Source organism: Oncorhynchus kisutch, unplaced genomic scaffold (genome assembly GCF_002021735.2).
Source record: "Oncorhynchus kisutch isolate 150728-3 unplaced genomic scaffold, Okis_V2 scaffold3499, whole genome shotgun sequence".
Taxonomy (NCBI): Eukaryota; Metazoa; Chordata; class Actinopteri; order Salmoniformes; family Salmonidae; genus Oncorhynchus; species Oncorhynchus kisutch.
The window spans coordinates 57,614-85,000 of record NW_022265444.1 but is presented as its reverse complement, the minus strand read 5'-3'; the positions used below and the strand labels follow the sequence as shown (position 1 = coordinate 85,000).

At 47.9% G+C, this 27,387-nt stretch overlaps 1 protein-coding gene across 1 annotated transcript in view; it reads right to left on the bottom strand.

The window, feature by feature from the left end:
* The window catches only part of LOC116371669 (transmembrane protein 266-like), a 73,222-nt gene that overhangs the window by 31,757 nt on the left and 14,078 nt on the right, over positions 1-27,387 (bottom strand). Inside the window, exon 3 of the mRNA XM_031820576.1 lies at positions 25,196-25,417. Coding sequence (XP_031676436.1) covers positions 25,196-25,417 — 222 coding nt within the window. The remainder of the gene's footprint in view (positions 1-25,195; positions 25,418-27,387) is intronic.

Below are 27,387 nucleotides of genomic sequence, written 5' to 3'. Positions count from 1 at the left end.
GTGAGGGGGATGGAGGAGAAGTTGAGGGGGACGGCATGTGACAGAGAACAACCCACTAGAGAGGTGGCCACCCCCACAGAGAAGCCAGCAGAACAGCCCACCTCAGCACCCAACAAAAGTCTCGACACCACAGCAGAACAGTCCATACCAGACCCTGACCATAGAGTCGACACCACAGCACAACAGACAAATGAAGAACCCCAAGCCCAGAGGCTCTCACCCCCTCTGAGCACCCCCCCTGTCAGCCACCCTGATAGCCCTTCTGTCAACCCCCCCACACCCACTGAGGACAAACACAAGACACAGATTGTACTACTTATGGACTCAAATGGGAAATATATAGAAGAAAAAATACTTTTTCCCAAACACAGTGTGTCTAAACTCTGGTGTCCAAACACCCAGCGTGCCCTAGACCTTCTGTCTGAGGCCAAACTAGGCTCACCCAGCCACATAATAATACACACAGGCACAAACGACCTGAGAGCACAGCAGGAAAGAGTGGCCACAGCACTGAAGGGAGTGATTGAAAAGGCTTCTTCTACTTTCCCCAACGCACAAGTGGTTATCTCCACCCTGCTACCACGAAAAGACTTCCACCCCGCCACAATACAGCGGGTAAATGCAAGTATTTCCCGTGACTGTGCCTCAAAACCAAACGTTTTCCTGGCCCACCACTCCACCCTGGACTTGAACAGCCTCTATGACCAGGTCCACCTCTACAAGGCAGCAGTGCCCACCTTTGCCCGGACTCTAAAGGACATCGCTCTCAAACGTATCCCCAACACTCCACACAGGAGCAACAGATCAATAGACACCCCACCCAGACCAGCGAGACACCCTCCCAGATCTGCAGGACCTCCCCCTGGACCTACACATAGAGGACCCACGCCAAGAGGAATTACATCCAGACCACAGTACACCCAGACACATCCACACCCCCACCCCAACCAATCAACACCCCCCCACGTCAACCATGCCCACACTCCATTTAGGCCCCCTCAGATCAGACCTATGCCACTCCTGCCCACCCCATGCACCCCACCCCTGCAAAGAGGGCCTCAACATGGAAGCCACACATACGCCCAGGTAGTGAGCGGGCAAACAGTCCCAACCCCCACTCTCACACTCGCCCAAGCCAATGGCATGTACCAGATGCTCAGCAGGCTCTGCTCACACTTACTGGCCTGAGGCTAAACCACGACCAACAACATTGGACACTCTATGGAACAAAAAGCCTTCACTATATTATCCTGGAATATCCAAGGCCTGAGGTCATCTGCCTTTGGCCTAAAGAGCAGAAACCCGGACTTCACCAAAGAAATCGGTAATACAGACATTGTCATCCTGCAAGAAACCTGGTATAGAGGAGATGGACCCACTGGTTGCCCTCTAGGTTACAGAGAGCTGGTAGTCCCATCCACCAAACTACCAGGTGTGAAACAGGGAAGGGACTCAGGGGGTATGCTAATTTGGTATAGAGCAGACCTAACTCACTCCATTAAATTAATCAAAACAGGAACATTCTACATTTGGCTAGAAATTCAAAAAGAAATTATCCTAACAGAGAAAAATGTCCTCCTGTGTGCTACCTATATCCCCCCCACTAGAATCCCCATATTTTAATGAAGACAGCTTCTCCATCCTGGAGGGGGAAATCAATCACTTCCAGGCCCAGGGACATGTACTAGTCTGTGGTGACCTAAATGCCAGAACCGGACAAGAACCTGACACCCTCAGCACACAGGGGGACAAACACCTGCCTGGAGCTGACAGCATTCCCTCCCCCATATGCCCCCCTAGGCACAACTATGACAACATAACCAACAAAAACGGGTCACAACTCCTGCAGCTCTGTCGCACGCTGGGTATGTACATAGTCAACGGTAGGCTTCGAGGGGACTCCTATGGTAGGTACACCTATAGCTCATCTCTTGGCAGTAGTACTGTAGACTACTTTATCACTGACCTCAACCCAGAGTCTCTCAGAGCGTTCACAGTCAGCCCACTGACACCCCTATCAGACCACAGCAAAATCACAGTCTACTTAAACAGAGCAATACTCAATCATGAGGCATCAAAGCCAAAGGAACTGAGTAACATTAAGAAATGCTATAGATGGAAGGAATGCAGTTTGGAAACCTACCAAAAAACAATTAGGCAACAACAAATTCAATCCCTCTTAGACAATTTCCTGGGTAAATCGTTCCACTGTAATAGTGAAGGTGTAAACTTGGCAGTAGAACATCTTAACAGTATATTTGACCTCTCAGCTTCCCTATCAAATCTAAAAATCTCAAATAGAAAACCGAAGAAAATTAACAATAATGACAAATGGTTTGATGAAGAATGCAAAAATCTAAGAAAGAAATTGAGAAACCAGTCCAACCAAAAACATAGAGACCCGGAAAACCTGAGTCTACGCCTTCACTATGGTGAATCACTAAAACAATACAGAAATACACTACGGAAAAAGAAGGAACAGCATGTCAGAAATCAGCTCAATGCAATTGAAGAATCCATAGACTCTAACCACTTCTGGGAAAATTGGAAAACACTAAACAAACAACAACACGAAGAATTATCTATCCAAAATGGAGATGTATGGGTAAACCACTTCTCCAATCTTTTTGGCTCTATAACAAAGAATAAAGAGCAAAACATATACATGATCAAACACAGATTTTAGAATCAACTATTAAAGACTACCAGAACCCACTGGATTCTCCAATTACATTGAAAGAGTTACAGGACAAAATAAAAACCCTCCAACCCAAAAAGGCCTGTGGTGTTGATGGTATCCTCAATGAAATGATCAAATATACAGACAACAAATTCCAATTGGCTATACTAAAACTCTTTAACATCATACTTAGCTCTGGCATCTTCCCCAATATTTGGAACCAAGGACTGATCACCCCAATCCACAAAAGTGGAGACAAATTTGACCCCAATAACTACCGTGGAATATGTGTCAACAGTAACCTCGGGAAAATCCTCTGCATTATTATTAACAGCAGACTCGTACATTTCCTCAATGAAAACAATGTACTGAGCAAATGTCAAATTGGCTTTTTACCAAATTACCATACAACAGACCACGTATTCACCCTGCACACCCTAATTGACAATCAAACAAACCAAAACAAAGGCAAAGTCTTCTCATGCTTTGTTGATTTCAAAAAAGCCTTCGACTCAATCTGGCATGAGGGTCTGCTATACAAACTGATGGAAAGCGGTGTTGGGGGTAAAACATACGACATTATAAAATCCATGTACACAAACAACAAGTGTGCGGTTTAAAATTGGCAAAAAACACACACATTTCTTCACACAGGGTCGTGGGGTTAGACAGGGATGCAGCTTAAGCCCCACCCTCTTCAACATATATATCAACGAATTGGCGAGGGCACTAGAAAAGTCTGCAGCACCCGGCCTCCCCCTGCTAGAATCCGAAGTCAAATGTCTGCTGTTTGCTGATGATCTGGTGCTTCTGTCACCAACCAAGGAGGGCCTACAGCAGCACCTAGATCTTATGCACAGATTCTGTCAGACCTGGGCCCTGACAGTAAATCTCAGTAAGACCAAAATAATGGTGTTCCCAAAAAAGGTCCAGTCACCAGGACCACAAATACAAATTCCATCTAGACACTGTTGCCCTAGAGCACACAAAAAACTATACATACCTTGGCCTAAACATCAGCACCACAGGTAACTTCCACAAAGCTGTGAACGATCTGAGAGACAAGGCAAGAAGGGCATTCTATGCCATCAAAAGAAACATAAATTTCAACATACCAATTAGGATTTGGCTAAAAATACTTGAATCAGTCATAGAGCCCATTGCCCTTTATGGTTGTGAGGTCTGGGGTCCGCTCACCAACCAAGACTTCACAAAATGGGACAAACACCAAATTGAGACTCTGCACGCAGAATTCTGCAAAAATATCCTCCGTGTACAACGTAGAACACCAAATAATGCATGCAGAGCAGAATTAGGCCGATACCCACTAATTATCAAAATCCAGAAAGAGCTGTTAAATTCTACAACCACCTAAAAGGAAGCGATTCACAACCTTCCATAACAAAGCCATCACCTACAGAGAGATGAACCTGGAGAAGAGTCCCCTAAGCAAGCTGGTCCTGGGGCTCTGTTCACAAACACAAACACACACTACAGAGCCCCAGGACAGCAGCACAATTAGACCCAACCAAATCATGAGAAAACAAAAAGATAACTACTTAACACATTGGAAAGAATAACAAAAAAACAGAGCAACTAGAATGCTATTTGGCCCTACACAGAGAGTACACAGCGGCAGAATACCTGACCACTGTGACTGACCCAAAATTAAGGAAAGCCTTGACTATGTACAGACTCAGTGAGCATAGCCTTGCTATTGAGAAAGGCCGCCGTAGGCAGACATGGCTCTCAAGAGAAGACAGGCTATGTGCTCACTGCCCACAAAATGAGGTGGAAACTGAGCTGCACTTCCTAACCTCCTGCCCAATGTATGACCATATTAGAGAGACATATTTCTCTCAGATTACACAGATCCACAAAGAATTCGAAAACAAATCCAATTTTGAAAAAACTCCCATATCTACTGGGTGAAATTCCATCACAGCAGCAAGATTTGTGACCTGTTGCCACGAGAAAAGGGCAACCAGTGAAGAACAAACACCATTGTAAATACAACCCATATTTATGCTTATTTATTTTATCTTGTGTCCTTTAGCCATTTGTACATTGTTAGAACACTGTATATATATATAATATGACATTTGTAATGTCTTTACTGTTTTGAAACTTCTGTATGTGTAATGTTTACTGTTCATTTTTGTTGTTTTTTCACTTTATATATTCACTTTGTATGTTGTCTACCTCACTTGCTTTGGCAATGTTAACACATGTTTCCCATGCCAATAAAGCCCTTGAATTGAATTGATAGAGAGAGACAGAGAGAGCGAGAGAGAAAGACAGAGAGACAGAGAGAGCGAGAGAGAGAGAGAGAGAGAGAGACCGAGAGAGACAGACAGAGGGGAGACATAGAGAGACAGACGAGAGAGAGACAGATCGAGACAGGGAAACCATAGAGAGAAAGAGAGAGACAGAGAGAGACAGAGAGAGATAGAGAGAGACAGAGAGAGCGAGAGCGAAAGACAGAGAGAGGACAGGACAGAGGGGAGACAGAGGAGAACAGACAGAGACAGAGAGCGACAGATCGAGACAGGAGAAAACTAGAGAGGACAGAGAGAGACAGAAGAGAGACGGAGAGAAAAACAAGAGAGAGCGAGAGAGAGACAGAGAGAGACAGACAGATCGAGACAGGGAAACATAGAGAGACAGAGAGAGACAGAGAAACATAGAGAAGAAACAGAGAGAGAAACAAGAGAGAGACAGAGAGAGACAGACAGAGACAGAGAGAGACAGATCGAGACCAGGAACATAAGAGACAGAGAGAGACAGAGAGAAACACAGAGAGAGCGAAGAGAGAGAGAAACAGAGAGAGAGACAGACAGAGAGAGAGGAGACAGAGTCGAGACAGGGAAACAGAGAGACAGAGAGACCAGAGAAACAGAGAGAGACAGAGAAACAGAAAGAGACAGAAGAGACAGAGAGATATAGAGAAAGACGAGAAACAGAGAGACAGAGAGAGACAGATCGAGACAGGGAAACATAGAGAGACAGAGAGAGACAGAGAAACAGAGAGACAGAGAAACAGAAAGAGACAGAGAGTGACAGAGAGAGATAGAGAGAGACAGAGAAACAGAGAGAGACAGAGAAACAGAGAGAGACAGAGACAGAGAAACAGAGAGAGACAGAGAAACAGAAAGAGACAGAGAGTGACAGAGAGAGATAGAGGACAAGAGAGAAACAGAGAGAGACAGAGAAACAGAGAGAGCAGAGACAGAGAAACAGAGAGAGAACAGAGACAGAGAAACAGAGAGAGACAGAGACAAGAGAAACAGAGAGACAGAGAAACAGAGAGAGACAAGACAGATGAAACAGAGAGAGACAGAGAAAGAGGGAGAGAGAGTGTGAAAGAGAAAAAAACAGATAGAGAGAGAAGAGAGAGGGGGAGTGGGAGAGAAATAGAGAGAGACAGAGAAACAGAGAGAGACAGAGACAGAGAAACAGAGAGAGACAGAGACAGAGAAACAGAGAGAGACAGAGACAGAGAAACAGAGAGAGACAGAGAAACAGAGAGAGACAGAGACAGAGAAACAGAGAGACAGAGAAGAGGAGAGAGAGTGTGAAAGAGAAAAAAACAGATAGAGAGAGAAGAGAGAGGGTAGTGGGAGAGAAATAGAGAGAGACAGAGAAAGAGAGAGGGGGAGTGGGAGAGAGCGGGGGAGTGCGATGAAAGTGCTGAACACAAGTCCGTCCCACGCCACCTTGATCCTCCGAAGGGAGGCACTTCCTGTCCTGGACAGGAAGATGGATGACCTCAACTCTATTAATAACTGAGCTCCACTTACCATGGCCTCTGTTGTGTGTGTGTGTGTGTGTGTGTGTGTGTGTGTGTGTGTGTGTGTGTTGTGTGTGTGTGTGTGTGTGTGTGTGTGTGTGTGTGTGTGTGTGCGCGCACCAAAACTGCTAACACTGTAACTTCCCTCCCCCGAAGCTAGCTAAAAACAACCACCAATGTCGCCCACGCCTCCTGCCTACTGATAATATGCTACATTATAACAGCGCAGTGTGGTTACAGTAAAACCAACCTCCTGCATGCACGTGTGGACCTTTTCCATCCTTCCTCACAGAAACAGGGACTCATGCAAACCACACTAAAGGTTCCTGCATGGTTCCTCTGTAGCTTTTTGTCCATTGAGATATGTTATGTCTGATGAGTGTGTTTGACAGGAGTGGAATAAGGTCTAGGGATAACCTCAAAGCATTTTATTGACATTTAAATCTCTGATATTCAGCAATGGGGAGATTTTTCTGCAGAGAAGAGAGACAGACAGAGATATATAAGAAGAGATAGAGAAAGCTCTGAAAATAGATAGATAGAGAGAAGAGAGAGAGAGAGAGAGAGAGAGTGAGTGAGTGAGGGGGTGAGGGTGAGAGAGAGAGAGAGAAGAGAGAGAGAGAGAGAGGAGAGAGGAGAGAGAATGTTCTGCAGATAGAGAGACAAGAGAGAGCCTATCTGGATGTTGGAAGGCACCACTGAAGGAGCTGTGCTAATCCTAATGATGTGACAGCAGACATAAACTTGAATATGAAGTGACCATGATTACAGACGATTAGATACAATCACTACGTACTGCAGCCAGAGAGCTTGTGTCGGCCCTTGCTTTCTCCTGTCTGTGGTGTGTGTGCATGCATGTGTGTGGTGCACGTATGCATGCGTATACCGTATGCATGCCTGTAGTCTGAATCCGCATGTGGAGTGGANAGAGAGAGAGAGAGAGAGAGAGAGAGAGGAGAGAGAGAGAGACAGAGAGAAACAGAGAGAGAGAAACGAGAGAAACAGAGAGAGAGAGAGAGAGAGAGAGACAGAGAGAGAGAGAGAAAAGAGAGAGAGAGAGAGAGAGACAGAGATCAGAGAGAGAGAGAGACGCAGAGAGAGAGAGAGAGACAGAGAGAACAGAGAGAGAGAGAGGAGAGACAGAGAGAAACAGAGAGAGAGAGAGACAGAGAGAAACAGAGAGAAACAGAGAGAGAGAGAGAGAGCAGAGAGGAGTCACAATCAGATGAGCTCCTGCATTTTTCAGCATTTTCTTTAAAAAAGATAGATTAGGAGTTAGATAAACTTAGATTTTTTTGTCAGGAACACATACTGGATTCTACCCTCTACAACATAACCCCTACTTCAAATCAAAACTTAAAACCTACAACCTGATTTTGGACGGAATTACGGAATCACCTGGAAGGTTCACAACTACCAAGATTTGTTTCTCTATACAGCAAATTCTCTGGAAAACAACAGAAACCTGAAAATACCATCCAACCTGGAACTGACTTGATACAGCTTCAAATAGCACTGACGTGTCAAGTGAGAGGTGTCAAAGCTCATTAGCCCAACAATGGCAGGAGAGTCACACAGTCATACCCCCAACCAAATGGAGAGTCCTTAGAAGCTCCCTCCCGCTGTTCAGAAGGTAATTAAAATACAGTACCCTGCGCATGTAAAGAATGATAAGGGAAGAAAAGATTACAAAATGAAGCTCCTTATGGAAAATCAAGAGACACTTTTTGCTGACTATTACAAAAATGGGAACATCAGCAACCTTATCTTCCACACAAACCATCCCCTGGCATGGCACAGTGCTATATTAGCACACTACCTTTCTGTTACGAGAGGGGGGGATTAACGAGGGGTGGAAACTCAGAATACTTGACAACGAGGACTCTGAGTTAAGTAATATAATATCTATAAGTCCGGAACAGTGATGGTACAGCGTAACCACAAACAGTTTCAGCTGGACTTTCACCTAATCAAAGAATTAGCTCAGCAGGAGAAACTCTCCCTTGATAAAGATACCCCCACCCCGAGAGGATCAGACCAGACCTCTTCATTATGTAACCCCACAGATGAGCAACCCCCAGCGGAGGGTCAACCTCCAGCACAGATTACCACTCCCTCATTGAAATGAAGGACAAATTCACCCAGCTGGAGATAAGGCAGGTGGAGCTGGAACAGCAGGTGATTACACTTCAGTCAGCACAGACCCAGACAACAGTCCAGCACAACAACAGCCCCTTAACCAGACCCGGAGAGCTGGAGGTGGACAGAGACATATCTGCACTTTGGACAGTGGTGAGACAATACAACAGGAGAAAGAGGAGCAGAACAGAGCACTAGAGGAGAGTATCAGACTGCTGGTGGAGGAGAGGTTGAGGGGGATGGAGGAGAGGGTGAGGGTGAGGGGGATGGAGGAGAAGTTGAGGGGGACGGCATGTGACAGAGAACAACCCACTAGAGAGGTGGCCACCCCCACAGAGAAGCCAGCAGAACAGCCCACCTCAGCACCCAACAAAAGTCTCGACACCACAGCAGAACAGTCCATACCAGACCCTGACCATAGAGTCGACACCACAGCACAACAGACAAATGAAGAACCCAAGCCCAGAGGCTCTCACCCCCTCTGAGCACCCCCCCTGTCAGCCACCCTGATAGCCCTTCTGTCAACCCCCCCACACCCACTGAGGACAAACACAAGACACAGATTGTACTACTTATGGACTCAAATGGGAAATATATAGAAGAAAAAATACTTTTTCCCAAACACAGTGTGTCTAAACTCTGGTGTCCAAACACCCAGCGTGCCCTAGACCTTCTGTCTGAGGCCAAACTAGGCTCACCCAGCCACATAATAATACACACAGGCACAAACGACCTGAGAGCACAGCAGGAAAGAGTGGCCACAGCACTGAAGGGAGTGATTGAAAAGGCTTCTTCTACTTTCCCCAACGCACAAGTGGTTATCTCCACCCTGCTACCACGAAAAGACTTCCACCCCGCCACAATACAGCGGTAAATGCAAGTATTTCCCCGTGACTGTGCCTCAAAACCAAACGTTTTCCTGGCCCACCACTCCACCCTGGACTTGAACAGCCTCTATGACCAGGTCCACCTCTACAAGGCAGCAGTGCCCACCTTTGCCCGGACTCTAAAGGACATCGCTCTCAAACGTATCCCCAACACTCCACACAGGAGCAACAGATCAATAGACACCCCACCCAGACCAGCGAGACACCCTCCCAGATCTGCAGGACCTCCCCCTGGACCTACACATAGAGGACCCACGCCAAGAGGAATTACATCCAGACCACAGTACACCCAGACACATCCACACCCCCACCCCAACCAATCAACACCCCCCCACGTCAACCATGCCCACACTCCATTTAGGCCCCCTCAGATCAGACCTATGCCACTCCTGCCCCACCCCATGCACCCCACCCCTGCAAAGAGGGCCTCAACATGGAAGCCACACATACGCCCAGGTAGTGAGCGGGCAAACAGTCCCAACCCCCACTCTCACACTCGCCCAAGCCAATGGCATGTACCAGATGCTCAGCAGGCTCTGCTCACACTTACTGGCCTGAGGCTAAACCACGACCACAACATTGGACACTCTATGGAACAAAAAGCCTTCACTATATTATCCTGGAATATCCAAGGCCTGAGGTCATCTGCCTTTGGCCTAAAGAGCAGAAACCCGGACTTCACCAAAAGAAATCGGTAATACAGACATTGTCATCCTGCAAGAAACCTGGTATAGAGGAGATGGACCCACTGGTTGCCCTCTAGGTTACAGAGAGCTGGTAGTCCCATCCACCAAACTACCAGGTGTGAAACAGGGAAGGGACTCAGGGGGTATGCTAATTTGGTATAGAGCAGACCTAACTCACTCCATTAAATTAATCAAAACAGGAACATTCTACATTTGGCTAGAAATTCAAAAAGAAATTATCCTAACAGAGAAAAATGTCCTCCTGTGTGCTACCTATATCCCCCCACTAGAATCCCCATATTTTAATGAAGACAGCTTCTCCATCCTGGAGGGGGAAATCAATCACTTCCAGGCCCAGGGACATGTACTAGTCTGTGGTGACCTAAATGCCAGAACCGGACAAGAACCTGACACCCTCAGCACACAGGGGGACAAACACCTGCCTGGAGCTGACAGCATTCCCTCCCCATATGCCCCCCTAGGCACAACTATGACAACATAACCAACAAAAACGGGTCACAACTCCTGCAGCTCTGTCGCACGCTGGGTATGTACATAGTCAACGGTAGGCTTCGAGGGGACTCCTATGGTAGGTACACCTATAGCTCATCTCTTGGCAGTAGTACTGTAGACTACTTTATCACTGACCTCAACCCAGAGTCTCTCAGAGCGTTCACAGTCAGCCCACTGACACCCCCTATCAGACCACAGCAAAATCACAGTCTACTTAAACAGAGCAATACTCAATCATGAGGCATCAAAGCCAAAGGAACTGAGTAACATTAAGAAATGCTATAGATGGAAGGAATGCAGTTTGGAAACCTACCAAAAAACAATTAGGCAACAACAAATTCAATCCCTCTTAGACAATTTCCTGGGTAAATCGTTCCACTGTAATAGTGAAGGTGTAAACTTGGCAGTAGAACATCTTAACAGTATATTGACCTCTCAGCTTCCTATCAAATCTAAAATCTCAAATAGAAAACCGAAGAAAATTAACAATAATGACAAATGGTTTGATGAAGAATGCAAAAATCTAAGAAAGAAATTGAGAAACCAGTCCAACCAAAAACCATAGAGACCCGGAAAACCTGAGTCTACGCCTTCACTATGGTGAATCACTAAAACAATACAGAAATACACTACGGAAAAAGAAGGAACAGCATGTCAGAAATCAGCTCAATGCAATTGAAGAATCCATAGACTCTAACCACTTCTGGGAAAATTGGAAAACACTAAACAAACAACAACACGAAGAATTATCTATCCAAAATGGAGATGTATGGGTAAACCACTTCTCCAATCTTTTTGGCTCTATAACAAAGAATAAAGAGCAAAAACATATACATGATCAAACACAGATTTAGAATCAACTATTAAAGACTACCAGAACCCACTGGATTCTCCAATTACATTGAAAGAGTTACAGGACAAAATAAAAACCCTCCAACCCAAAAAGGCCTGTGGTGTTGATGGTATCCTCAATGAAATGATCAAATATACAGACAACAAATTCCAATTGGCTATACTAAAACTCTTTAACATCATACTTAGCTCTGGCATCTTCCCCAATATTTGGAACCAAGGACTGATCACCCCAATCCACAAAAGTGGAGACAAATTTGACCCCAATAACTACCGTGGAATATGTGTCAACAGTAACCTCGGGAAAATCCTCTGCATTATTATTAACAGCAGACTCGTACATTTCCTCAATGAAAACAATGTACTGAGCAAATGTCAAATTGGCTTTTTACCAAATTACCATACAACAGACCACGTATTCACCCTGCACACCCTAATTGACAATCAAACAAACCAAAACAAAGGCAAAGTCTTCTCATGCTTTGTTGATTTCAAAAAAAGCCTTCGACTCAATCTGGCATGAGGGTCTGCTATACAAACTGATGGAAAGCGGTGTTGGGGGTAAAACATACGACATTATAAAATCCATGTACACAAACAACAAGTGTGCGGTTAAAATTGGCAAAAAACACACACATTTCTTCACACAGGGTCGTGGGGTTAGACAGGGATGCAGCTTAAGCCCCACCCTCTTCAACATATATATCAACGAATTGGCGAGGGCACTAGAAAAGTCTGCAGCACCCGGCCTCCCCCTGCTAGAATCCGAAGTCAAATGTCTGCTGTTTGCTGATGATCTGGTGCTTCTGTCACCAACCAAGGAGGGCCTACAGCAGCACCTAGATCTTATGCACAGATTCTGTCAGACCTGGGCCCTGACAGTAAATCTCAGTAAGACCAAAATAATGGTGTTCCAAAAAAGGTCCAGTCACCAGGACCACAAATACAAATTCCATCTAGACACTGTTGCCCTAGAGCACACAAAAAACTATACATACCTTGGCCTAAACATCAGCACCACAGGTAACTTCCACAAAGCTGTGAACGATCTGAGAGACAAGGCAAGAAGGGCATTCTATGCCATCAAAAGAAACATAAATTTCAACATACCAATTAGGATTTGGCTAAAAATACTTGAATCAGTCATAGAGCCCATTGCCCTTTATGGTTGTGAGGTCTGGGGTCCGCTCACCAACCAAGACTTCACAAAATGGGACAAACACCAAATTGAGACTCTGCACGCAGAATTCTGCAAAAATATCCTCCGTGTACAACGTAGAACACCAAATAATGCATGCAGAGCAGAATTAGGCCGATACCCACTAATTATCAAAATCCAGAAAAGAGCTGTTAAATTCTACAACCACCTAAAAGGAAGCGATTCACAAACCTTCCATAACAAAGCCATCACCTACAGAGAGATGAACCTGGAGAAGAGTCCCCTAAGCAAGCTGGTCCTGGGGCTCTGTTCACAAACACAAACACACACTACAGAGCCCCAGGACAGCAGCACAATTAGACCCAACCAAATCATGAGAAAACAAAAAGATAACTACTTAACACATTGGAAAGAATTAACAAAAAAACAGAGCAAACTAGAATGCTATTTGGCCCCTACACAGAGAGTACACAGCGGCAGAATACCTGACCACTGTGACTGACCCAAAATTAAGGAAAGCCTTGACTATGTACAGACTCAGTGAGCATAGCCTTGCTATTGAGAAAGGCCGCCGTAGGCAGACATGGCTCTCAAGAGAAGACAGGCTATGTGCTCACTGCCCACAAAATGAGGTGGAAACTGAGCTGCACTTCCTAACCTCCTGCCCAATGTATGACCATATTAGAGAGACATATTTCTCTCAGATTACACAGATCCACAAAGAATTCGAAAACAAATCCAATTTTGAAAAACTCCCATATCTACTGGGTGAAATTCCATCACAGCAGCAAGATTTGTGACCTGTTGCCACGAGAAAAGGGCAACCAGTGAAGAACAAACACCATTGTAAATACAACCCATATTTATGCTTATTTATTTTATCTTGTGTCCTTTAGCCATTTGTACATTGTTAGAACACTGTATATATATATAATATGACATTTGTAATGTCTTTACTGTTTTGAAACTTCTGTATGTGTAATGTTTACTGTTCATTTTTGTTGTTTTTCACTTTATATATTCACTTTGTATGTTGTCTACCTCACTTGCTTTGGCAATGTTAACACATGTTTCCCATGCCAATAAAGCCCTTGAATTGAATTGATAGAGAGAGACAGAGAGAGCGAGAGAGAAAGACAGAGAGACAGAGAGAGCGAGAGAGAGAGAGAGAGAGAGACAGAGAGAGACAGACAGAGGGAGACAGAGAGAGACAGACAGAGAGAGACAGATCGAGACAGGGAAACATAGAGAGAAGAGAGAGACAGAGAGAGACAGAGAGAGATAGAGAGAGACAGAGAGAGCGAGAGAGAAAGACAGAGAGAGACAGACAGAGGGAGACAGAGAGAGACAGACAGAGACAGAGAGAGACAGATCGAGACAGGGAAACATAGAGAGACAGAGAGAGACAGAGAGAGACAGAGAGAAACAGAGAGAGAGCGAGAGAGAGACAGAGAGAGACAGACAGATCGAGACAGGGAAACATAGAGAGACAGAGAGAGACAGAGAAACATAGAGAGAGAAACAGAGAGAGAAACAGAGAGAGAGACAGAGAGAGACAGACAGAGACAGAGAGAGACAGATCGAGACAGGGAAACATAGAGAGACAGAGAGAGACAGAGAGAAACACAGAGAGAGCGAGAGAGAGAGAGACAGAGAGAGAGGACAGACAGAGAGAGAGAGAGACAGATCGAGACAGGGAAACAGAGAGACAGAGAGAGACAGAGAAACAGAGAGAGACAGAGAAACAGAAAGAGACAGAGAGAGACAGAGAGAGATAGAGAAAGACAGAGAAACAGAGAGACAGAGAGAGACAGATCGAGACAGGGAAACATAGAGAGACAGAGAGAGACAGAGAAACAGAGAGACAGAGAAACAGAAAGAGACAGAGAGTGACAGAGAGAGATAGAGAGAGACAGAGAAACAGAGAGAGACAGAGAAACAGAGAGAGACAGAGACAGAGAAACAGAGAGAGACAGAGAAACAGAAGAGACAGAGAGTGACAGAGAGAGATAGAGAGAGACAGAGAAACAGAGAGAGAGACAGAGAAACAGAGAGAGACAGAGACAGAGAAAACAGAGAGAGACAGAGACAGAGAAACAGAGAGAGACAGAGACAGAGAAACAGAGAGAGACAGAGAAACAGAGAGAGACAGAGACAGAGAAACAGAGAGAGACAGAGAAAGAGGGAGAGAGAGTGTGAAAGAGAAAAAAACAGATAGAGAGAGAAGAGAGAGGGGGAGTGGGAGAGAAATAGAGAGAGACAGAGAAACAGAGAGAGACAGAGACAGAGAAACAGAGAGAGACAGAGACAGAGAAACAGAGAGAGACAGAGACAGAGAAACAGAGAGAGACAGAGAAACAGAGAGAGACAGAGACAGAGAAACAGAGAGAGACAGAGAAAGAGGGAGAGAGAGTGTGAAAGAGAAAAAAACAGATAGGAGAGAGAAGAGAGAGGGGGAGTGGGAGAGAAATAGAGAGAGACAGAGAAAGAGAGAGGGGGAGTGGGAGAGAGCGGGGGAGTGCGATGAAAGTGCTGAACACAAGTCCGTCCCACGCCACCTTGATCCTCCGAACGGGAGGCACTTCCTGGTTAGACAGGAAGATGGATGACCTCAACTCTATTAATAACTGAGCTCCACTTACCATGGCCTCTGTGTGTGTGTGTGTGTGTGTGTGTGTGTGTGTGTGTGTGTGTGTGTGTGTGTGTGTGTGTGTGTGTGTGTGTGTGTGTGTGTGTGTGCGCGCACCAAAACTGCTAACACTGTAACTTCCCCCTGAAGCTAGCTAAAAACAACCACCAATGTCGCCCACGCCTCCTGCCTACTGATAGATATGCTACATTATAACAGCGCAGTGTGGTTACAGTAAAACCAACCTCCTGCATGCACGTGTGGACCTTTTCCATCCTTCCTCACAGAAACAGGGACTCATGCAAACCACACTAAAGGTTCCTGCATGGTTCCTCTGTAGCTTTTTGTCCATTGAGATATGTTATGTCTGAATGAGTGTGTTTGACAGGAGTGGAATAAGGTCTAGGGATAAACTCAAGGCATTTTATTGACATTTAAATCTCTGATATTCAGCAATGGGGAGATTTTTCTGCAGAGAGAGGAGAGACAGACAGAGATATATAAAGAGAGAGAGAGAGAAAGCTCTGAAAATAGATAGATAGAGAGAGAGAGAGAGAGAGAGAGAGAGAGTGAGTGAGTGAGTGGGTGAGGGTGAGAGAGAGAGAGAGAGAGAGAGAGAGAGAGAGAGAGAGAGAGAGAGAGAATGTTCTGCAGATAGAGAGACAAAGAGAGAGCCTATCTGGATGTTGGAAGGCACCACTGAAGGAGCTGTGCTAATCCTAATGAAATGTGACAGGCAGACATAAACTTGAATATGAAGTGAACCATGATTACAGACGATTAGATAACAATCACTACGTACTGCAGCCAGAGAGCTTGTGTGTCGGCCCTTGCTTTCTCTCTGTCTGTGGTGTGTGTGCATGCATGTGTGTGTGCACGTATGCATGCGTATACGTATGCATGCCTGTAGTCTGAATCCGCATGTGGAGTGGAGATGGGGCTGTGGAGTATGGGGACTGTGGAGTAGGGGGGACTGTGGAGTAGGGGGGACTGTAGAGTAGGGGGACAGTAGAGTAGGGGGGACTGTAGAGTAGGGAGGACTGTAGAGTAGGGGGACAGTAGAGTAGGGAGGACTGTAGAGTAGGGGGGACAGTAGAGTAGAGAGGACTGTAGAGTAGGGGGGGACAGTAGAGTAGGGGCACTGTAGAGTAGGGGGACAGTAGAGTAGGGAAGACTGTAGAGTAGGGGGACAGTAGAGTAGGGAGGACTGTAGAGTAGGGAGGACTGTAGAGTAGGGGGGGGCTGTATATAGTAGGGGGGGCTGTATAGTAGTGGGGGCTGTATAGTAGGGGGGGCTGTAGAATAGGGGGGACTGTAGAGTAGGGGGGACTGTTGAGTAGGGGGGACTGTAGAGTAGGGGGGCTGTAGAATAGGGGGACTGTAGAGTAGGGAGGACTGTAGAGTAGGGGGGACTGTAGAGTAGGAGGGACTGTAGAGTAGGGGGGACAGTAGAGAAGGGGGGACTGTAGAGTAGGGGGGACAGTAGAGTAGGAGGACTGTAGAGTAGGGGGGGCTGTAGAGTAGGGAGGACTGTAGAGTAGGGGGGACAGTAGAGTAGGGGGGCTGTAGAGTAGGGGGGGCTGTAGAGTAGGGAGGACTGTAGAGTAGGGGGGACTGTAGAGTAGGGGGGACTGTAGAGTAGGGGGGACAGTAGAGCAGGGGGGACTGTAGAGTAGGGGGGACAGTAGAGTAGGGGGGACAGTAGAGTAGGGAGGACTGTAGAGTAGGGGGGGCTGTAGAGTAGGGAGGGACTGTAGAGTAGGGGGGACAGTAGAGTAGGGGGGCTGTAGAGTAGGGGGGGCTGTAGAGTAGGGGGGACTGTAGAGTAGGGGGGCTGTAGAGTAGGGAGGACTGTAGAGTAGGGGGGACAGCAGAGTAGGGGGGCTGTAGAGTAGGGGGGGCTGTAGAGTAGGGGGGGGGCTGTAGAGTAAGGGGGACTGTAGAGTAGGGGGGCTGTAGAGTAGGGGGGACTGTAGAGTAGGGGGGACTGTAGAGTAGGGAGGACTGTAGAGTAGGGGGGCTGTAGAATAGGGGGGACTGTAGAGTAGGGGGGGCTGTAGAGTAGGGGGGGCTGTAGAGTAGGGGGGACTGTAGAGTAGGGGGGACTGTAGAGTAGGGAGGACTGTAGAGTAGGGGGGCTGTAGAATAGGGGGGACAGTAGAGTAGGGAGGACTGTAGAGTAGGGGGGGCCTGTAGAGTAGGGAGGACTGTAGAGTAGGGGGGACAGTAGAGTAGGGGGGCTGTAGAGTAGGGGGGGCTGTAGAGTAGGGGGGGCTGTAGAGTAGGGGGGACTGTAGAGTAGGGGGGCTGTAGAGTAGGGAGGACTGTAGAGTAGGGGGGACAGCAGAGTAGGGGGGCTGTAGAGTAGGGGGGCTGTAGAGTAGGGGGGGCTGTAGAGTAAGGGGGACTGTAGAGTAGGGGGACTGTAGAGTAAGGGGGACTGTAGAGTAGGGGGGACTGTAGAGTAGGGAGGACTGTAGAGTAGGGGGGCTGTAGAATAGGGGGGACTGTAGAGTAGGGGGGGCTGTAGAGTAGGGGGGGCTGTAGAGTAGGGGGGACTGTAGAGTAGGGGGGACTGTAGAGTAGGGAGGACTGTAGAGTAGGGGGGCTGTAGAATAGGGGGGACTGTAGAGTAGGGGGGACTGTAGAATAGGGGGGACTGTATAGTAGGGGGGACTGTTGAGTAGGGGGGCTGTAGAATAGGGGGGACTGTAGAGTAGGGGGCTGTAGAATAGGGGGGACTGTATAGTAGGGGGGACTGTTGAGTAGGGGGGCTGTATAATAGGGGGGACTGTATAGTAGGGGGGGCTGTAGAGTAGGGAGGACTGTAGAGTAGGGAGGACTGTAGAGTAGGGGGGCTGTAGAATAGGGGGGACTGTAGAGTAGGGGGGACTGTAGAGTAGGGGGGACTGTGGAGTAGGGAGGACTGTAGAGTAGGGGGGACAGTAGAGTAGGGAGGACTGTAGAGTAGGGGGACAGTAGAGTAGGGAGGACTGTAGAGTAGGGGGGACAGTAGAGTAGGGAGGACTGTATAGTAGGGGGGACTGTTGAGTAGGGGGGGCTGTAGAGTAGGGGGGGCTGTAGAATAGGGGGGACTGTAGAGAAGGGGGGCTGTAGAATAGGGGGGACGGTATAGTAGGGGGGACTGTTGAGTAGGGGGGCTGTAGAATAGGGGGGACTGTAGAGTAGGGGGGCTGTAGAATAGGGGGGACTGTGTAGTAGGGGGGGCTGTAGAGTAGGGGGGACTGTATAGTAGGGGGGAATGTTGAGTAGGGGGGCTGTATAATAGGGGGGACTGTATAGTAGGGGGGGGTGTAGAGTAGGGAGGACTGTAGAGTAGGGGGGGCTGTAGAGTAGGGGGGACTGTATAGTAGGGGGGACTGTATAGTAGGGGGGACTGTAGAGTAGGGGGGGCTGTAGAGTAGGGGGACAGTAGAGTAGGGGGGCTGTAGAGTAGGGGGGGCTGTAGAGTAGGGAGGACTGTAGAGTAGGGGGGACTGTAGAGTAGGGGGGACTGTAGAGTAGGGGGGACAGTAGAGCAGGGGGACTGTAGAGTAGGGGGGACAGTAGAGTAGGGGGGACAGTAGAGTAGGGAGGACTGTAGAGTAGGGGGGGCTGTAGAGTAGGGAGGACTGTAGAGTAGGGGGGACAGTAGAGTAGGGGGGCTGTAGAGTAGGGGGGGCTGTAGAGTAGGGGGGACTGTAGAGTAGGGGGGCTGTAGAGTAGGGAGGACTGTAGAGTAGGGGGGACAGCAGAGTAGGGGGGCTGTAGAGTAGGGGGGGCTGTAGAGTAAGGGGGACTGTAGAGTAGGGGGGCTGTAGAGTAGGGGGGACTGTAGAGTAGGGGGGACTGTAGAGTAGGGAGGACTGTAGAGTAGGGGGGCTGTAGAATAGGGGGGACTGTAGAGTAGGGGGGCTGTAGAGTAGGGGGGGCTGTAGAGTAGGGGGGACTGTAGAGTAGGGGGGACTGTAGAGTAGGGAGGACTGTAGAGTAGGGGGGCTGTAGAATAGGGGGGACAGTAGAGTAGGGAGGACTGTAGAGTAGGGGGGGCTGTAGAGTAGGGAGGACTGTAGAGTAGGGGGGACAGTAGAGTAGGGGGGCTGTAGAGTAGGGGGGGCTGTAGAGTAGGGGGGGCTGTAGAGTAGGGGGGACTGTAGAGTAGGGGGGCTGTAGAGTAGGGAGGACTGTAGAGTAGGGGGGACAGCAGAGTAGGGGGGCTGTAGAGTAGGGGGGGGCTGTAGAGTAGGGGGGGCTGTAGAGTAAGGGGGACTGTAGAGTAGGGGGACTGTAGAGTAGGGGGGACTGTAGAGTAGGGGGGACTGTAGAGTAGGGAGGACTGTAGAGTAGGGGGGCTGTAGAATAGGGGGGACTGTAGAGTAGGGGGGGCTGTAGAGTAGGGGGGACTGTAGAGTAGGGGGACTGTAGAGTAGGGAGGACTGTAGAGTAGGGGGGCTGTAGAATAGGGGGGACTGTAGAGTAGGGGGGACTGTAGAATAGGGGGGGACTGTATAGTAGGGGGGACTGTTGAGTAGGGGGGCTGTAGAATAGGGGGGACTGTAGAGTAGGGGGGCTGTAGAATAGGGGGGACTGTATAGTAGGGGGGACTGTTGAGTAGGGGGGCTGTATAATAGGGGGGACTGTATAGTAGGGGGGGCTGTAGAGTAGGGAGGACTGTAGAGTAGGGAGGACTGTAGAGTAGGGGGGCTGTAGAATAGGGGGGACTGTAGAGTAGGGGGGACTGTAGAGTAGGGGGGACTGTGGAGTAGGGAGGACTGTAGAGTAGGGGGGACAGTAGAGTAGGGAGGACTGTAGAGTAGGGGGACAGTAGAGTAGGAGGACTGTAGAGTAGGGGGGACAGTAGAGTAGGGAGGACTGTATAGTAGGGGGGACTGTTGAGTAGGGGGGGCTGTAGAGTAGGGGGGGCTGTAGAATAGGGGGGACTGTAGAGAAGGGGGGCTGTAGAATAGGGGGGACTGTATAGTAGGGGGGACTGTTGAGTAGGGGGGCTGTAGAATAGGGGGGACTGTAGAGTAGGGGGGCTGTAGAGTAGGGAGGACTGTAGAGTAGGGGGGGCTGTAGAGTAGGGGGGACTGTATAGTAGGGGGGGACTGTATAGTAGGGGGGACTGTAGAGTAGGGGGGGCTGTAGAGTAGGGGGACAGTAGAGTAGGGAGGACTGTAGAGTAGGGGGGACAGTAGAGTAGGGAGGACTGTAGAGTAGGGAGGACTGTAGAGTAGAGGGGACTGTAGAGTAGGGGGGACAGTACAGTAGGGAGGACTGTAGAGTAGAGGGACAGTAGAGTAGGGAGGACTGTAGAGTAGGGGGGGCTGTAGAATAGGGGGGACTGTGTAGTAGGGGGGGCTGTAGAGTAGGGGGGACTGTATAGTAGGGGGGACTGTTGAGTAGGGGGGCTGTATAATAGGGGGGACTGTATAGTAGGGGGGGCTGTAGAGTAGGGAGGACTGTAGAGTAGGGGGGGCTGTAGAGTAGGGGGGACTGTATAGTAGGGGGGACTGTATAGTAGGGGGGACTGTAGAGTAGGGGGGGCTGTAGAGTAGGGGGACAGTAGAGTAGGGAGGACTGTAGAGTAGGGGGGACAGTAGAGTAGGGAGGACTGTAGAGTAGGGAGGACTGTAGAGTAGAGGGGACTGTAGAGTAGGGAGGACTGTAGAGTAGGGGGGACAGTAGAGTAGGGGGGGCTGTAGAGTAAGGGGGACTGTAGAGTAGGGGGGCTGTAGAGTAGGGGGGACAGTACAGTAGGGAGGACTGTAGAGTAGAGGGACTGTAGAGTAGGGGGCTGTAGAATAGGGGGGACTGTAGAGTAGGGGGGACTGTAGAGTAGGGGGGACTGTAGAGTAGGGGGGGACTGTGGAGTAGGGAGGACGGTAGAGTAGGGAGGAACTGTAGAGTAGGGGGGACAGTAGAGTAGGGGGGGGCAGTAGAGTAGGGGGGACTGTGGAGTAGGGAGGACGGTAGAGTAGGGAGGACTGTAGAGTAGGGGGGACAGTAGAGTAGGGGGGGGGCAGTAGAGTAGGGGCTGTGGATAAGAGAGAGATAACAGAAAGGTCAGCTCCATCTTCACAATGTTACAGGCCATGATATTCAAACTTGGCCGTCGGTTGGTGATGGTAGGTGCTTCATCACAGCCTGAATCCCAAATGGTACCCTAAGTCCCTATGTAGTGCAGTACTTTGACCAGGCCCTGTACACACACACACACACACACACACACACACACACACACACACACACACACACACACACACACACACACACACACACACACACACACACATACACACACATACACACACACACACACACACACACACACACACACACACACACACACACACACACACACACACACACAGCAAGTTGACATGAGAGCCTTTCTCTTGATTAATCTCCACCTTCAGCCCCACTAGATGTTGCTACTGAACTACACCCAGCCTCTTGCTGCAGCACAGTGATAAAATACAGCCTCTGTGGATCAAACACTAGCTGCATACGGTCACTGTACCTATGAAGTCAGCAATGAACATGATAGCAAAGTCAAGTTTGGTACCCGATCAAGCCCTGCACATTATTCACAGAGTAAAGTTATAAGAGACATGGTTCTAATTGACCTCTTGGAGATGCGATGTTCACATTTACAATAAACGTTTCCTTTGCTAAATGTAGGACAGTTATCATACAGAGAATGATACATGCTGACTGAAATCAGAGGGGTTCTACCCAGTATGACTGTCCACTGTCTCTCATTCAATGAACCATCCTTTTCTTGATGAAATACCTACATTGTGTTGTTGTGAGATTCTCATTTCAGAGTATACGCTCCCGTACGTGTTACAGTATTCAGTGTTACAGCAGAGCTCTCTCTCTCTCTCTCCCTCCCTCCCTACACCCCTTCCTCCCTACACCCCTCCCTCCCCACACCCCTTCCTCCCTACACCCCTTCCTCCCTACACCCCTTCCTCCCTACACCCCTCCCTCCCTACACCCCTCACTCCCTACACCCCTTCCTCCCTACACCCCTCCCTCCCTACACCCCTTCCTCCCTACACCCTCCCTCCCTACACCCCTCCCTCCCACACCCCTCCCTCCCTACACCCCTCTCTCTCTAAGAGCAGATGAGCCACCTAATGCAGACAGGGAAGGCAATCCACTTGTCTGTAGAGAGTCAGAGGACCCCAGGACACATTCCTCTCTGAGATACATTATGAATTTGATGGGCCTGGTGGATTTCCACCTCCTCCCTGTACTGCTGCTATTGATGCCTCCCAACTTCACTTCATCATTCAGCAGCTACGGCAATAAAGCAGGAACATTTCCCTCCCATTTCCTTTATAAAGGTGGCGTCCTCTCTCTTTAGAATGTTGTCTTGTTCCCACAGCAGTCAATCCTGAACCAAAAGGGTTCTACCTGGAACCAAAAGGGTTCTTCCTAAACTCAAACTGAAAGGTCAAACAGTTTGTTTGACCTTTATATTATTTGTGACACTCAAAGGCTAGAGAGTGACCACCATGGACCACAAAATCAAATTGAAAACATGATACAATATTATGGCTGTCTTGCTACAGTAGTGAAATAGTGTGACTAAAGGTCACTAAGAGGAATGAGGTTTGCTGCTGTTGTCCAAGGAGGGCTGATCGATACGGTAATAAGCAGACAGAAGCACGTGCGTAAGCATTCAGGAGCTAACACTGCTGAAACCCACAGAATAATATTGGGTGAATCTCAAGTGCAGGTTCCTCAACTCGGACCTTCTCCTCCAATGAGTTTTGCGAAAGAGGTGAGAGGACACAAGGAATCAAGGAAATACAATTGAAATTAACCCATGGTGCCCCCAGGCCTAGAGGACACAGGTCTGACTGACACCTTCCCATCACCTGGCTAATAGCCTTCTTTAACAGGGATTCACCTTTGAGTCCTTTACTATGGAGCCAGTGCCACCTCTGATGCTGAATCCTAATGGAGAGACCCAGCGGAGGGGGGACCAAACGCAGGCCTGAAAATGATGATTGGTGTTCCATTTAAGGTGTACTCCAGATAGAACAAGTTTGTGCCTCGTGGATTTAAATGTTGTTGTTTTTCACTAGGATCCCCGTCTTCCTGGGGTCCACACAACACATGGAACATGACATAATACAGAACATTAATACACAAGAACAGCTCAAGGACAGAACCACATACATAAAAGGCACATGTAGCCTACATATCAATACATACATACTATCTATGTCAGATAGGGGAGAGGAGTTGTGCCGTGAGGTGTTGCTTTATCTGTTTTTTAAAACCAGGTTTGCTGTTCATGTGAGCAATATGAGATGGAAGTGAGTTCCATGCAATAATGGCTCTATATGGGAAATGGGATTTCATTAAATGTAATGTAGCGCATGATAACTTTTACTACTCCCACTGACAGGATTTTTACAAGCAGCCATTTTGCACTAATGACTTGGATATGAAATAGTGATCCTGACAGTAATGTAGTTGAAGTAGTACTGCTGTGGTAACATACAGGTCAAATCACCTTGAAACCAATGATGGACAATTCCTGTGTTTGGGCCCATACACAGCCAGCAGATTTCACAACAAGCAGAACTACAAAAACATTGTGACATAGGCATGGCATTCTCTGTTGTGCAGCAGGGACAGGGAGTAGCTAGCTACTGTGTGTTGCACTTTTGACATGAAAATGGGGCAAACGAGAGACGTAGCCTGTGAGCTCACAGCATCATGATGAGACAACAACAGTAATGTGTTAGTGTCAGCATTGCACTGCCCACTGTTGACTGTGTGTCTGTAGGATCCATCTGTTTAAGGGGCGCGGCTGATAGCTGGCGAACACTGAGTCTAGTGGAGTGAGACCTGATCTGGTGTCAAACGGAGTGCTTGGAAGGGAAGGTGTGTGTCTGTTTGGGATGCTGGATCGTAAAGCTAAAGCATATGGTGTTGTTTATCTGGACTCACGGGAAGAACCAGGTCTGAGTCACTATTACTGGACAGGATGCCATTGCAATACGGCAATACAGGGACCGTGTTTGTACTGTATAATGAAAGAGACAATCTGTTAAGACCATACAGTAACAGACGTGCAGGGCAGCTAAAATAGCCTGGGACCTCATCCATCACACATCAACCTTACAATTCTGGTTAAGGGTAGAAAATGGAACTGGCAGTGTCACAAGTAAGGTAAACTATGGATGTTGCCATATAGGTCTTGGAGGAGCACAGTACATTCAGGGGATGCGTTTAGACCTTCATAGGAAATATATGTAGACCAAATAGCAAATATGAATCTGTTTATCACTGATGGACATCCCCTGTGTTGTAGCTACAGTACTGGCTGTGAGTTAAACAGGACCAATGTATCATGAGATTGAACATCATCCATACTTGTCCCTCTGTGTTGGCCAATGTACCATTAGCATAACTGACACGGTACATGGCGGTGTGTTCCTGCCCTCCTTCCCAGCCTTCACTCTGTTAAATGCTTGATGTACTGCATAATTATACATGACACCATATTCAATTACATCATTTCGTCTCACATTCTCAAACCAGAAGCAGGTCGTTTCTGAGGATAATTGGGAATTTATCATTTCCAAGGTGTGGAAAGTCATTAATAGAAAAGTCTGCCAGGTCCCAAGATCTTTGCAAACCCTTATGAACCGTTGTAGATGCGTGCAAGCTTTGGACCTGTTTGTGTAATGGCTGAAGTCTGTAAATAAAGCCACAGCGTCTTACCCTTCCCTATTGAGGTTCGGACCTATTGGTGTAATCAATAGCTACCTACTGTACAGTCAGAACGCGTCAGTGCCTTTCAATGGATGAATACAGTTGTATTGCCTCACCCTTCCCTGTTGTCGTCCTCATCCAGGTTAGAGAGGAGCTGTGATCCGGCCAGGGAGAGGTCCAGGTGGGCCAGAGGAAGGTCCCTGTAGCCAAAGCTGACCAGCTGGACAGGAGCCATGCAGGAAGGGTTCATCTCCTGCACACCATGCTCCTCCACTGGGTCTGGCTGGGAGATGATCTCCAGGTCTGATAGGCCTCCAGCCTGCTGCTCCACCACGTCACTAAACACACAAGGAGAGAAGACGACTGTGTTAGCCCACTGAGCTCATGCCTCTTCACCTTCTAACTCCACTGGCTCTGGCTTCACCCTTTACCTCCAGGTCCTACAACCCAACCGCCTGCTCAACCATTTACCTCCAGGTCCTACAACCCAACCGCCTGCTCAACCATTTACCTCCAGGTCCTACAACCCAACCGCCTGCTCAACCATTTACCTCCAGGTCCTACAACCCAACCGCCTGCTCAACCATTTACCTCCAGGTCCTACAACCCAACCACCTGCTCAACCATTTACCTCAAGGTCCTACAACCCAACTGCCTGCTCAACCATTTACCTCCAGGTCCTACAACCCAACCGCCTGCTCAACCATTTACCTCCAGGTCCTACAACCCAACCGCCTGCTCAACCATTTACCTCCAGGTCCTACAACCCAACCGCCTGCTCAACCATTTACCTCCAGGTCCTACAACCCAACCGCCTGCTCAACCATATCCCTAAACACAATGTTGTGGGTTGCTGGAGATCCAGATCCTATATCAAAGTCTGAGAATCAAAACTATGAGATGATGGTGTTCATGTGTTACTTTGAAACAAACAAAACAGGGACATTAAAGTCCATTGAAGTGCTGTAGAAAAACACTACCATGGCGATTGGGGATAAACACCACACCTTGCATCAATGATATCTGATTGAAACACACACAGTGACCTAAGTAGTGGTAGAGGCTGAGCCTCTTCTGTAGGGAGGTAGCAGAGCACCATGACAAAGGGAACAAACTGAGCATATCCAGTGATTTGACATGGATTATTGTCTGATATGCATGACTTCCTCCGTTGGGGTGGAACAAAAGTTGAAATGATACAAACAGAAAGTTATTGAAAAAGCTCTGTCCTGTCGCACAATAGAACAAATATCAACATTATTCTGTCTCACTCCTGCCAAGTGTTAGCATTTCATCAAACAAGCAGACTGAACTTATAGACGTTAAATCGGTACCTACACTCTTAGAAAAAAAGGTGCTATCTAGAATCTAAAAGGGTTATTTGGCTGTCCCCATAGGAGAACCCTTGAAGAACCCTTTTTAGTTCCAGGTATAACCCTTTTGAATTCCATGTCGAACCCTTTCCACAGAGGGTTCTACATGGAACCCAAAAGAGATCTACCTGGAAACCAAAGGGTCAACTGAACCAAAGGGCCTCCATCTCCACCTCCCCATCCACCTCCACCTTCACTTCCAACTCCTCAAGGCTAAATAAAACAATATCGACCTCCTACATAATGAAAGAAAACCATGTTGTAGTTCCATTATAAGTATTAAGAGATAAGTCAACCGTAATGGTCTGCTGATAGGATCAGGGTTGACCTGTGCAGTTGGAGGGCAGTGCCCCATCACCATCACTAGGACCAGGGTGTGCAGTAAAGTGCTTGTGTTGTGGGGAGTCAGTGGCCTCGGAGGCACCCAGGACCAATCTAATCTCTACAGTGACTCACTAACCTTCACAAGGACGACGGACACGACGGACTGGGAGCAGACCACACCTGGAGTGGTTCCTACTGTATGTCCACGAACAAACACACACACACACACACACACTGAATACACACAAACGCACACATGCACACATAGACACACATGCACACACACACGCACACACAGACGCACATACACAAATTAAACCCACATAGGCTGCACCCAAGCATACTGTGCATGCTAGCATATCCAGGTGTGTTCTTCTGACACACATTCACATAAGAAATAGTTAAAGAGGTTAACAAGGATTTCTAAGGAAATTCTCACGATAAGCCTGACGGATAACAGTGTCTGTCTTGTGAAACAGAGAGGTTACATGGTACACATAATCAGTGGAGAAAGCTCTCTCTCTCTTACGAGCTTGGCACGCATCATCCCGAGCTGAACCCCCATCTGAAATGTTAATGTGGTCTATGTCTGAAGGCCAGCATTATGACTA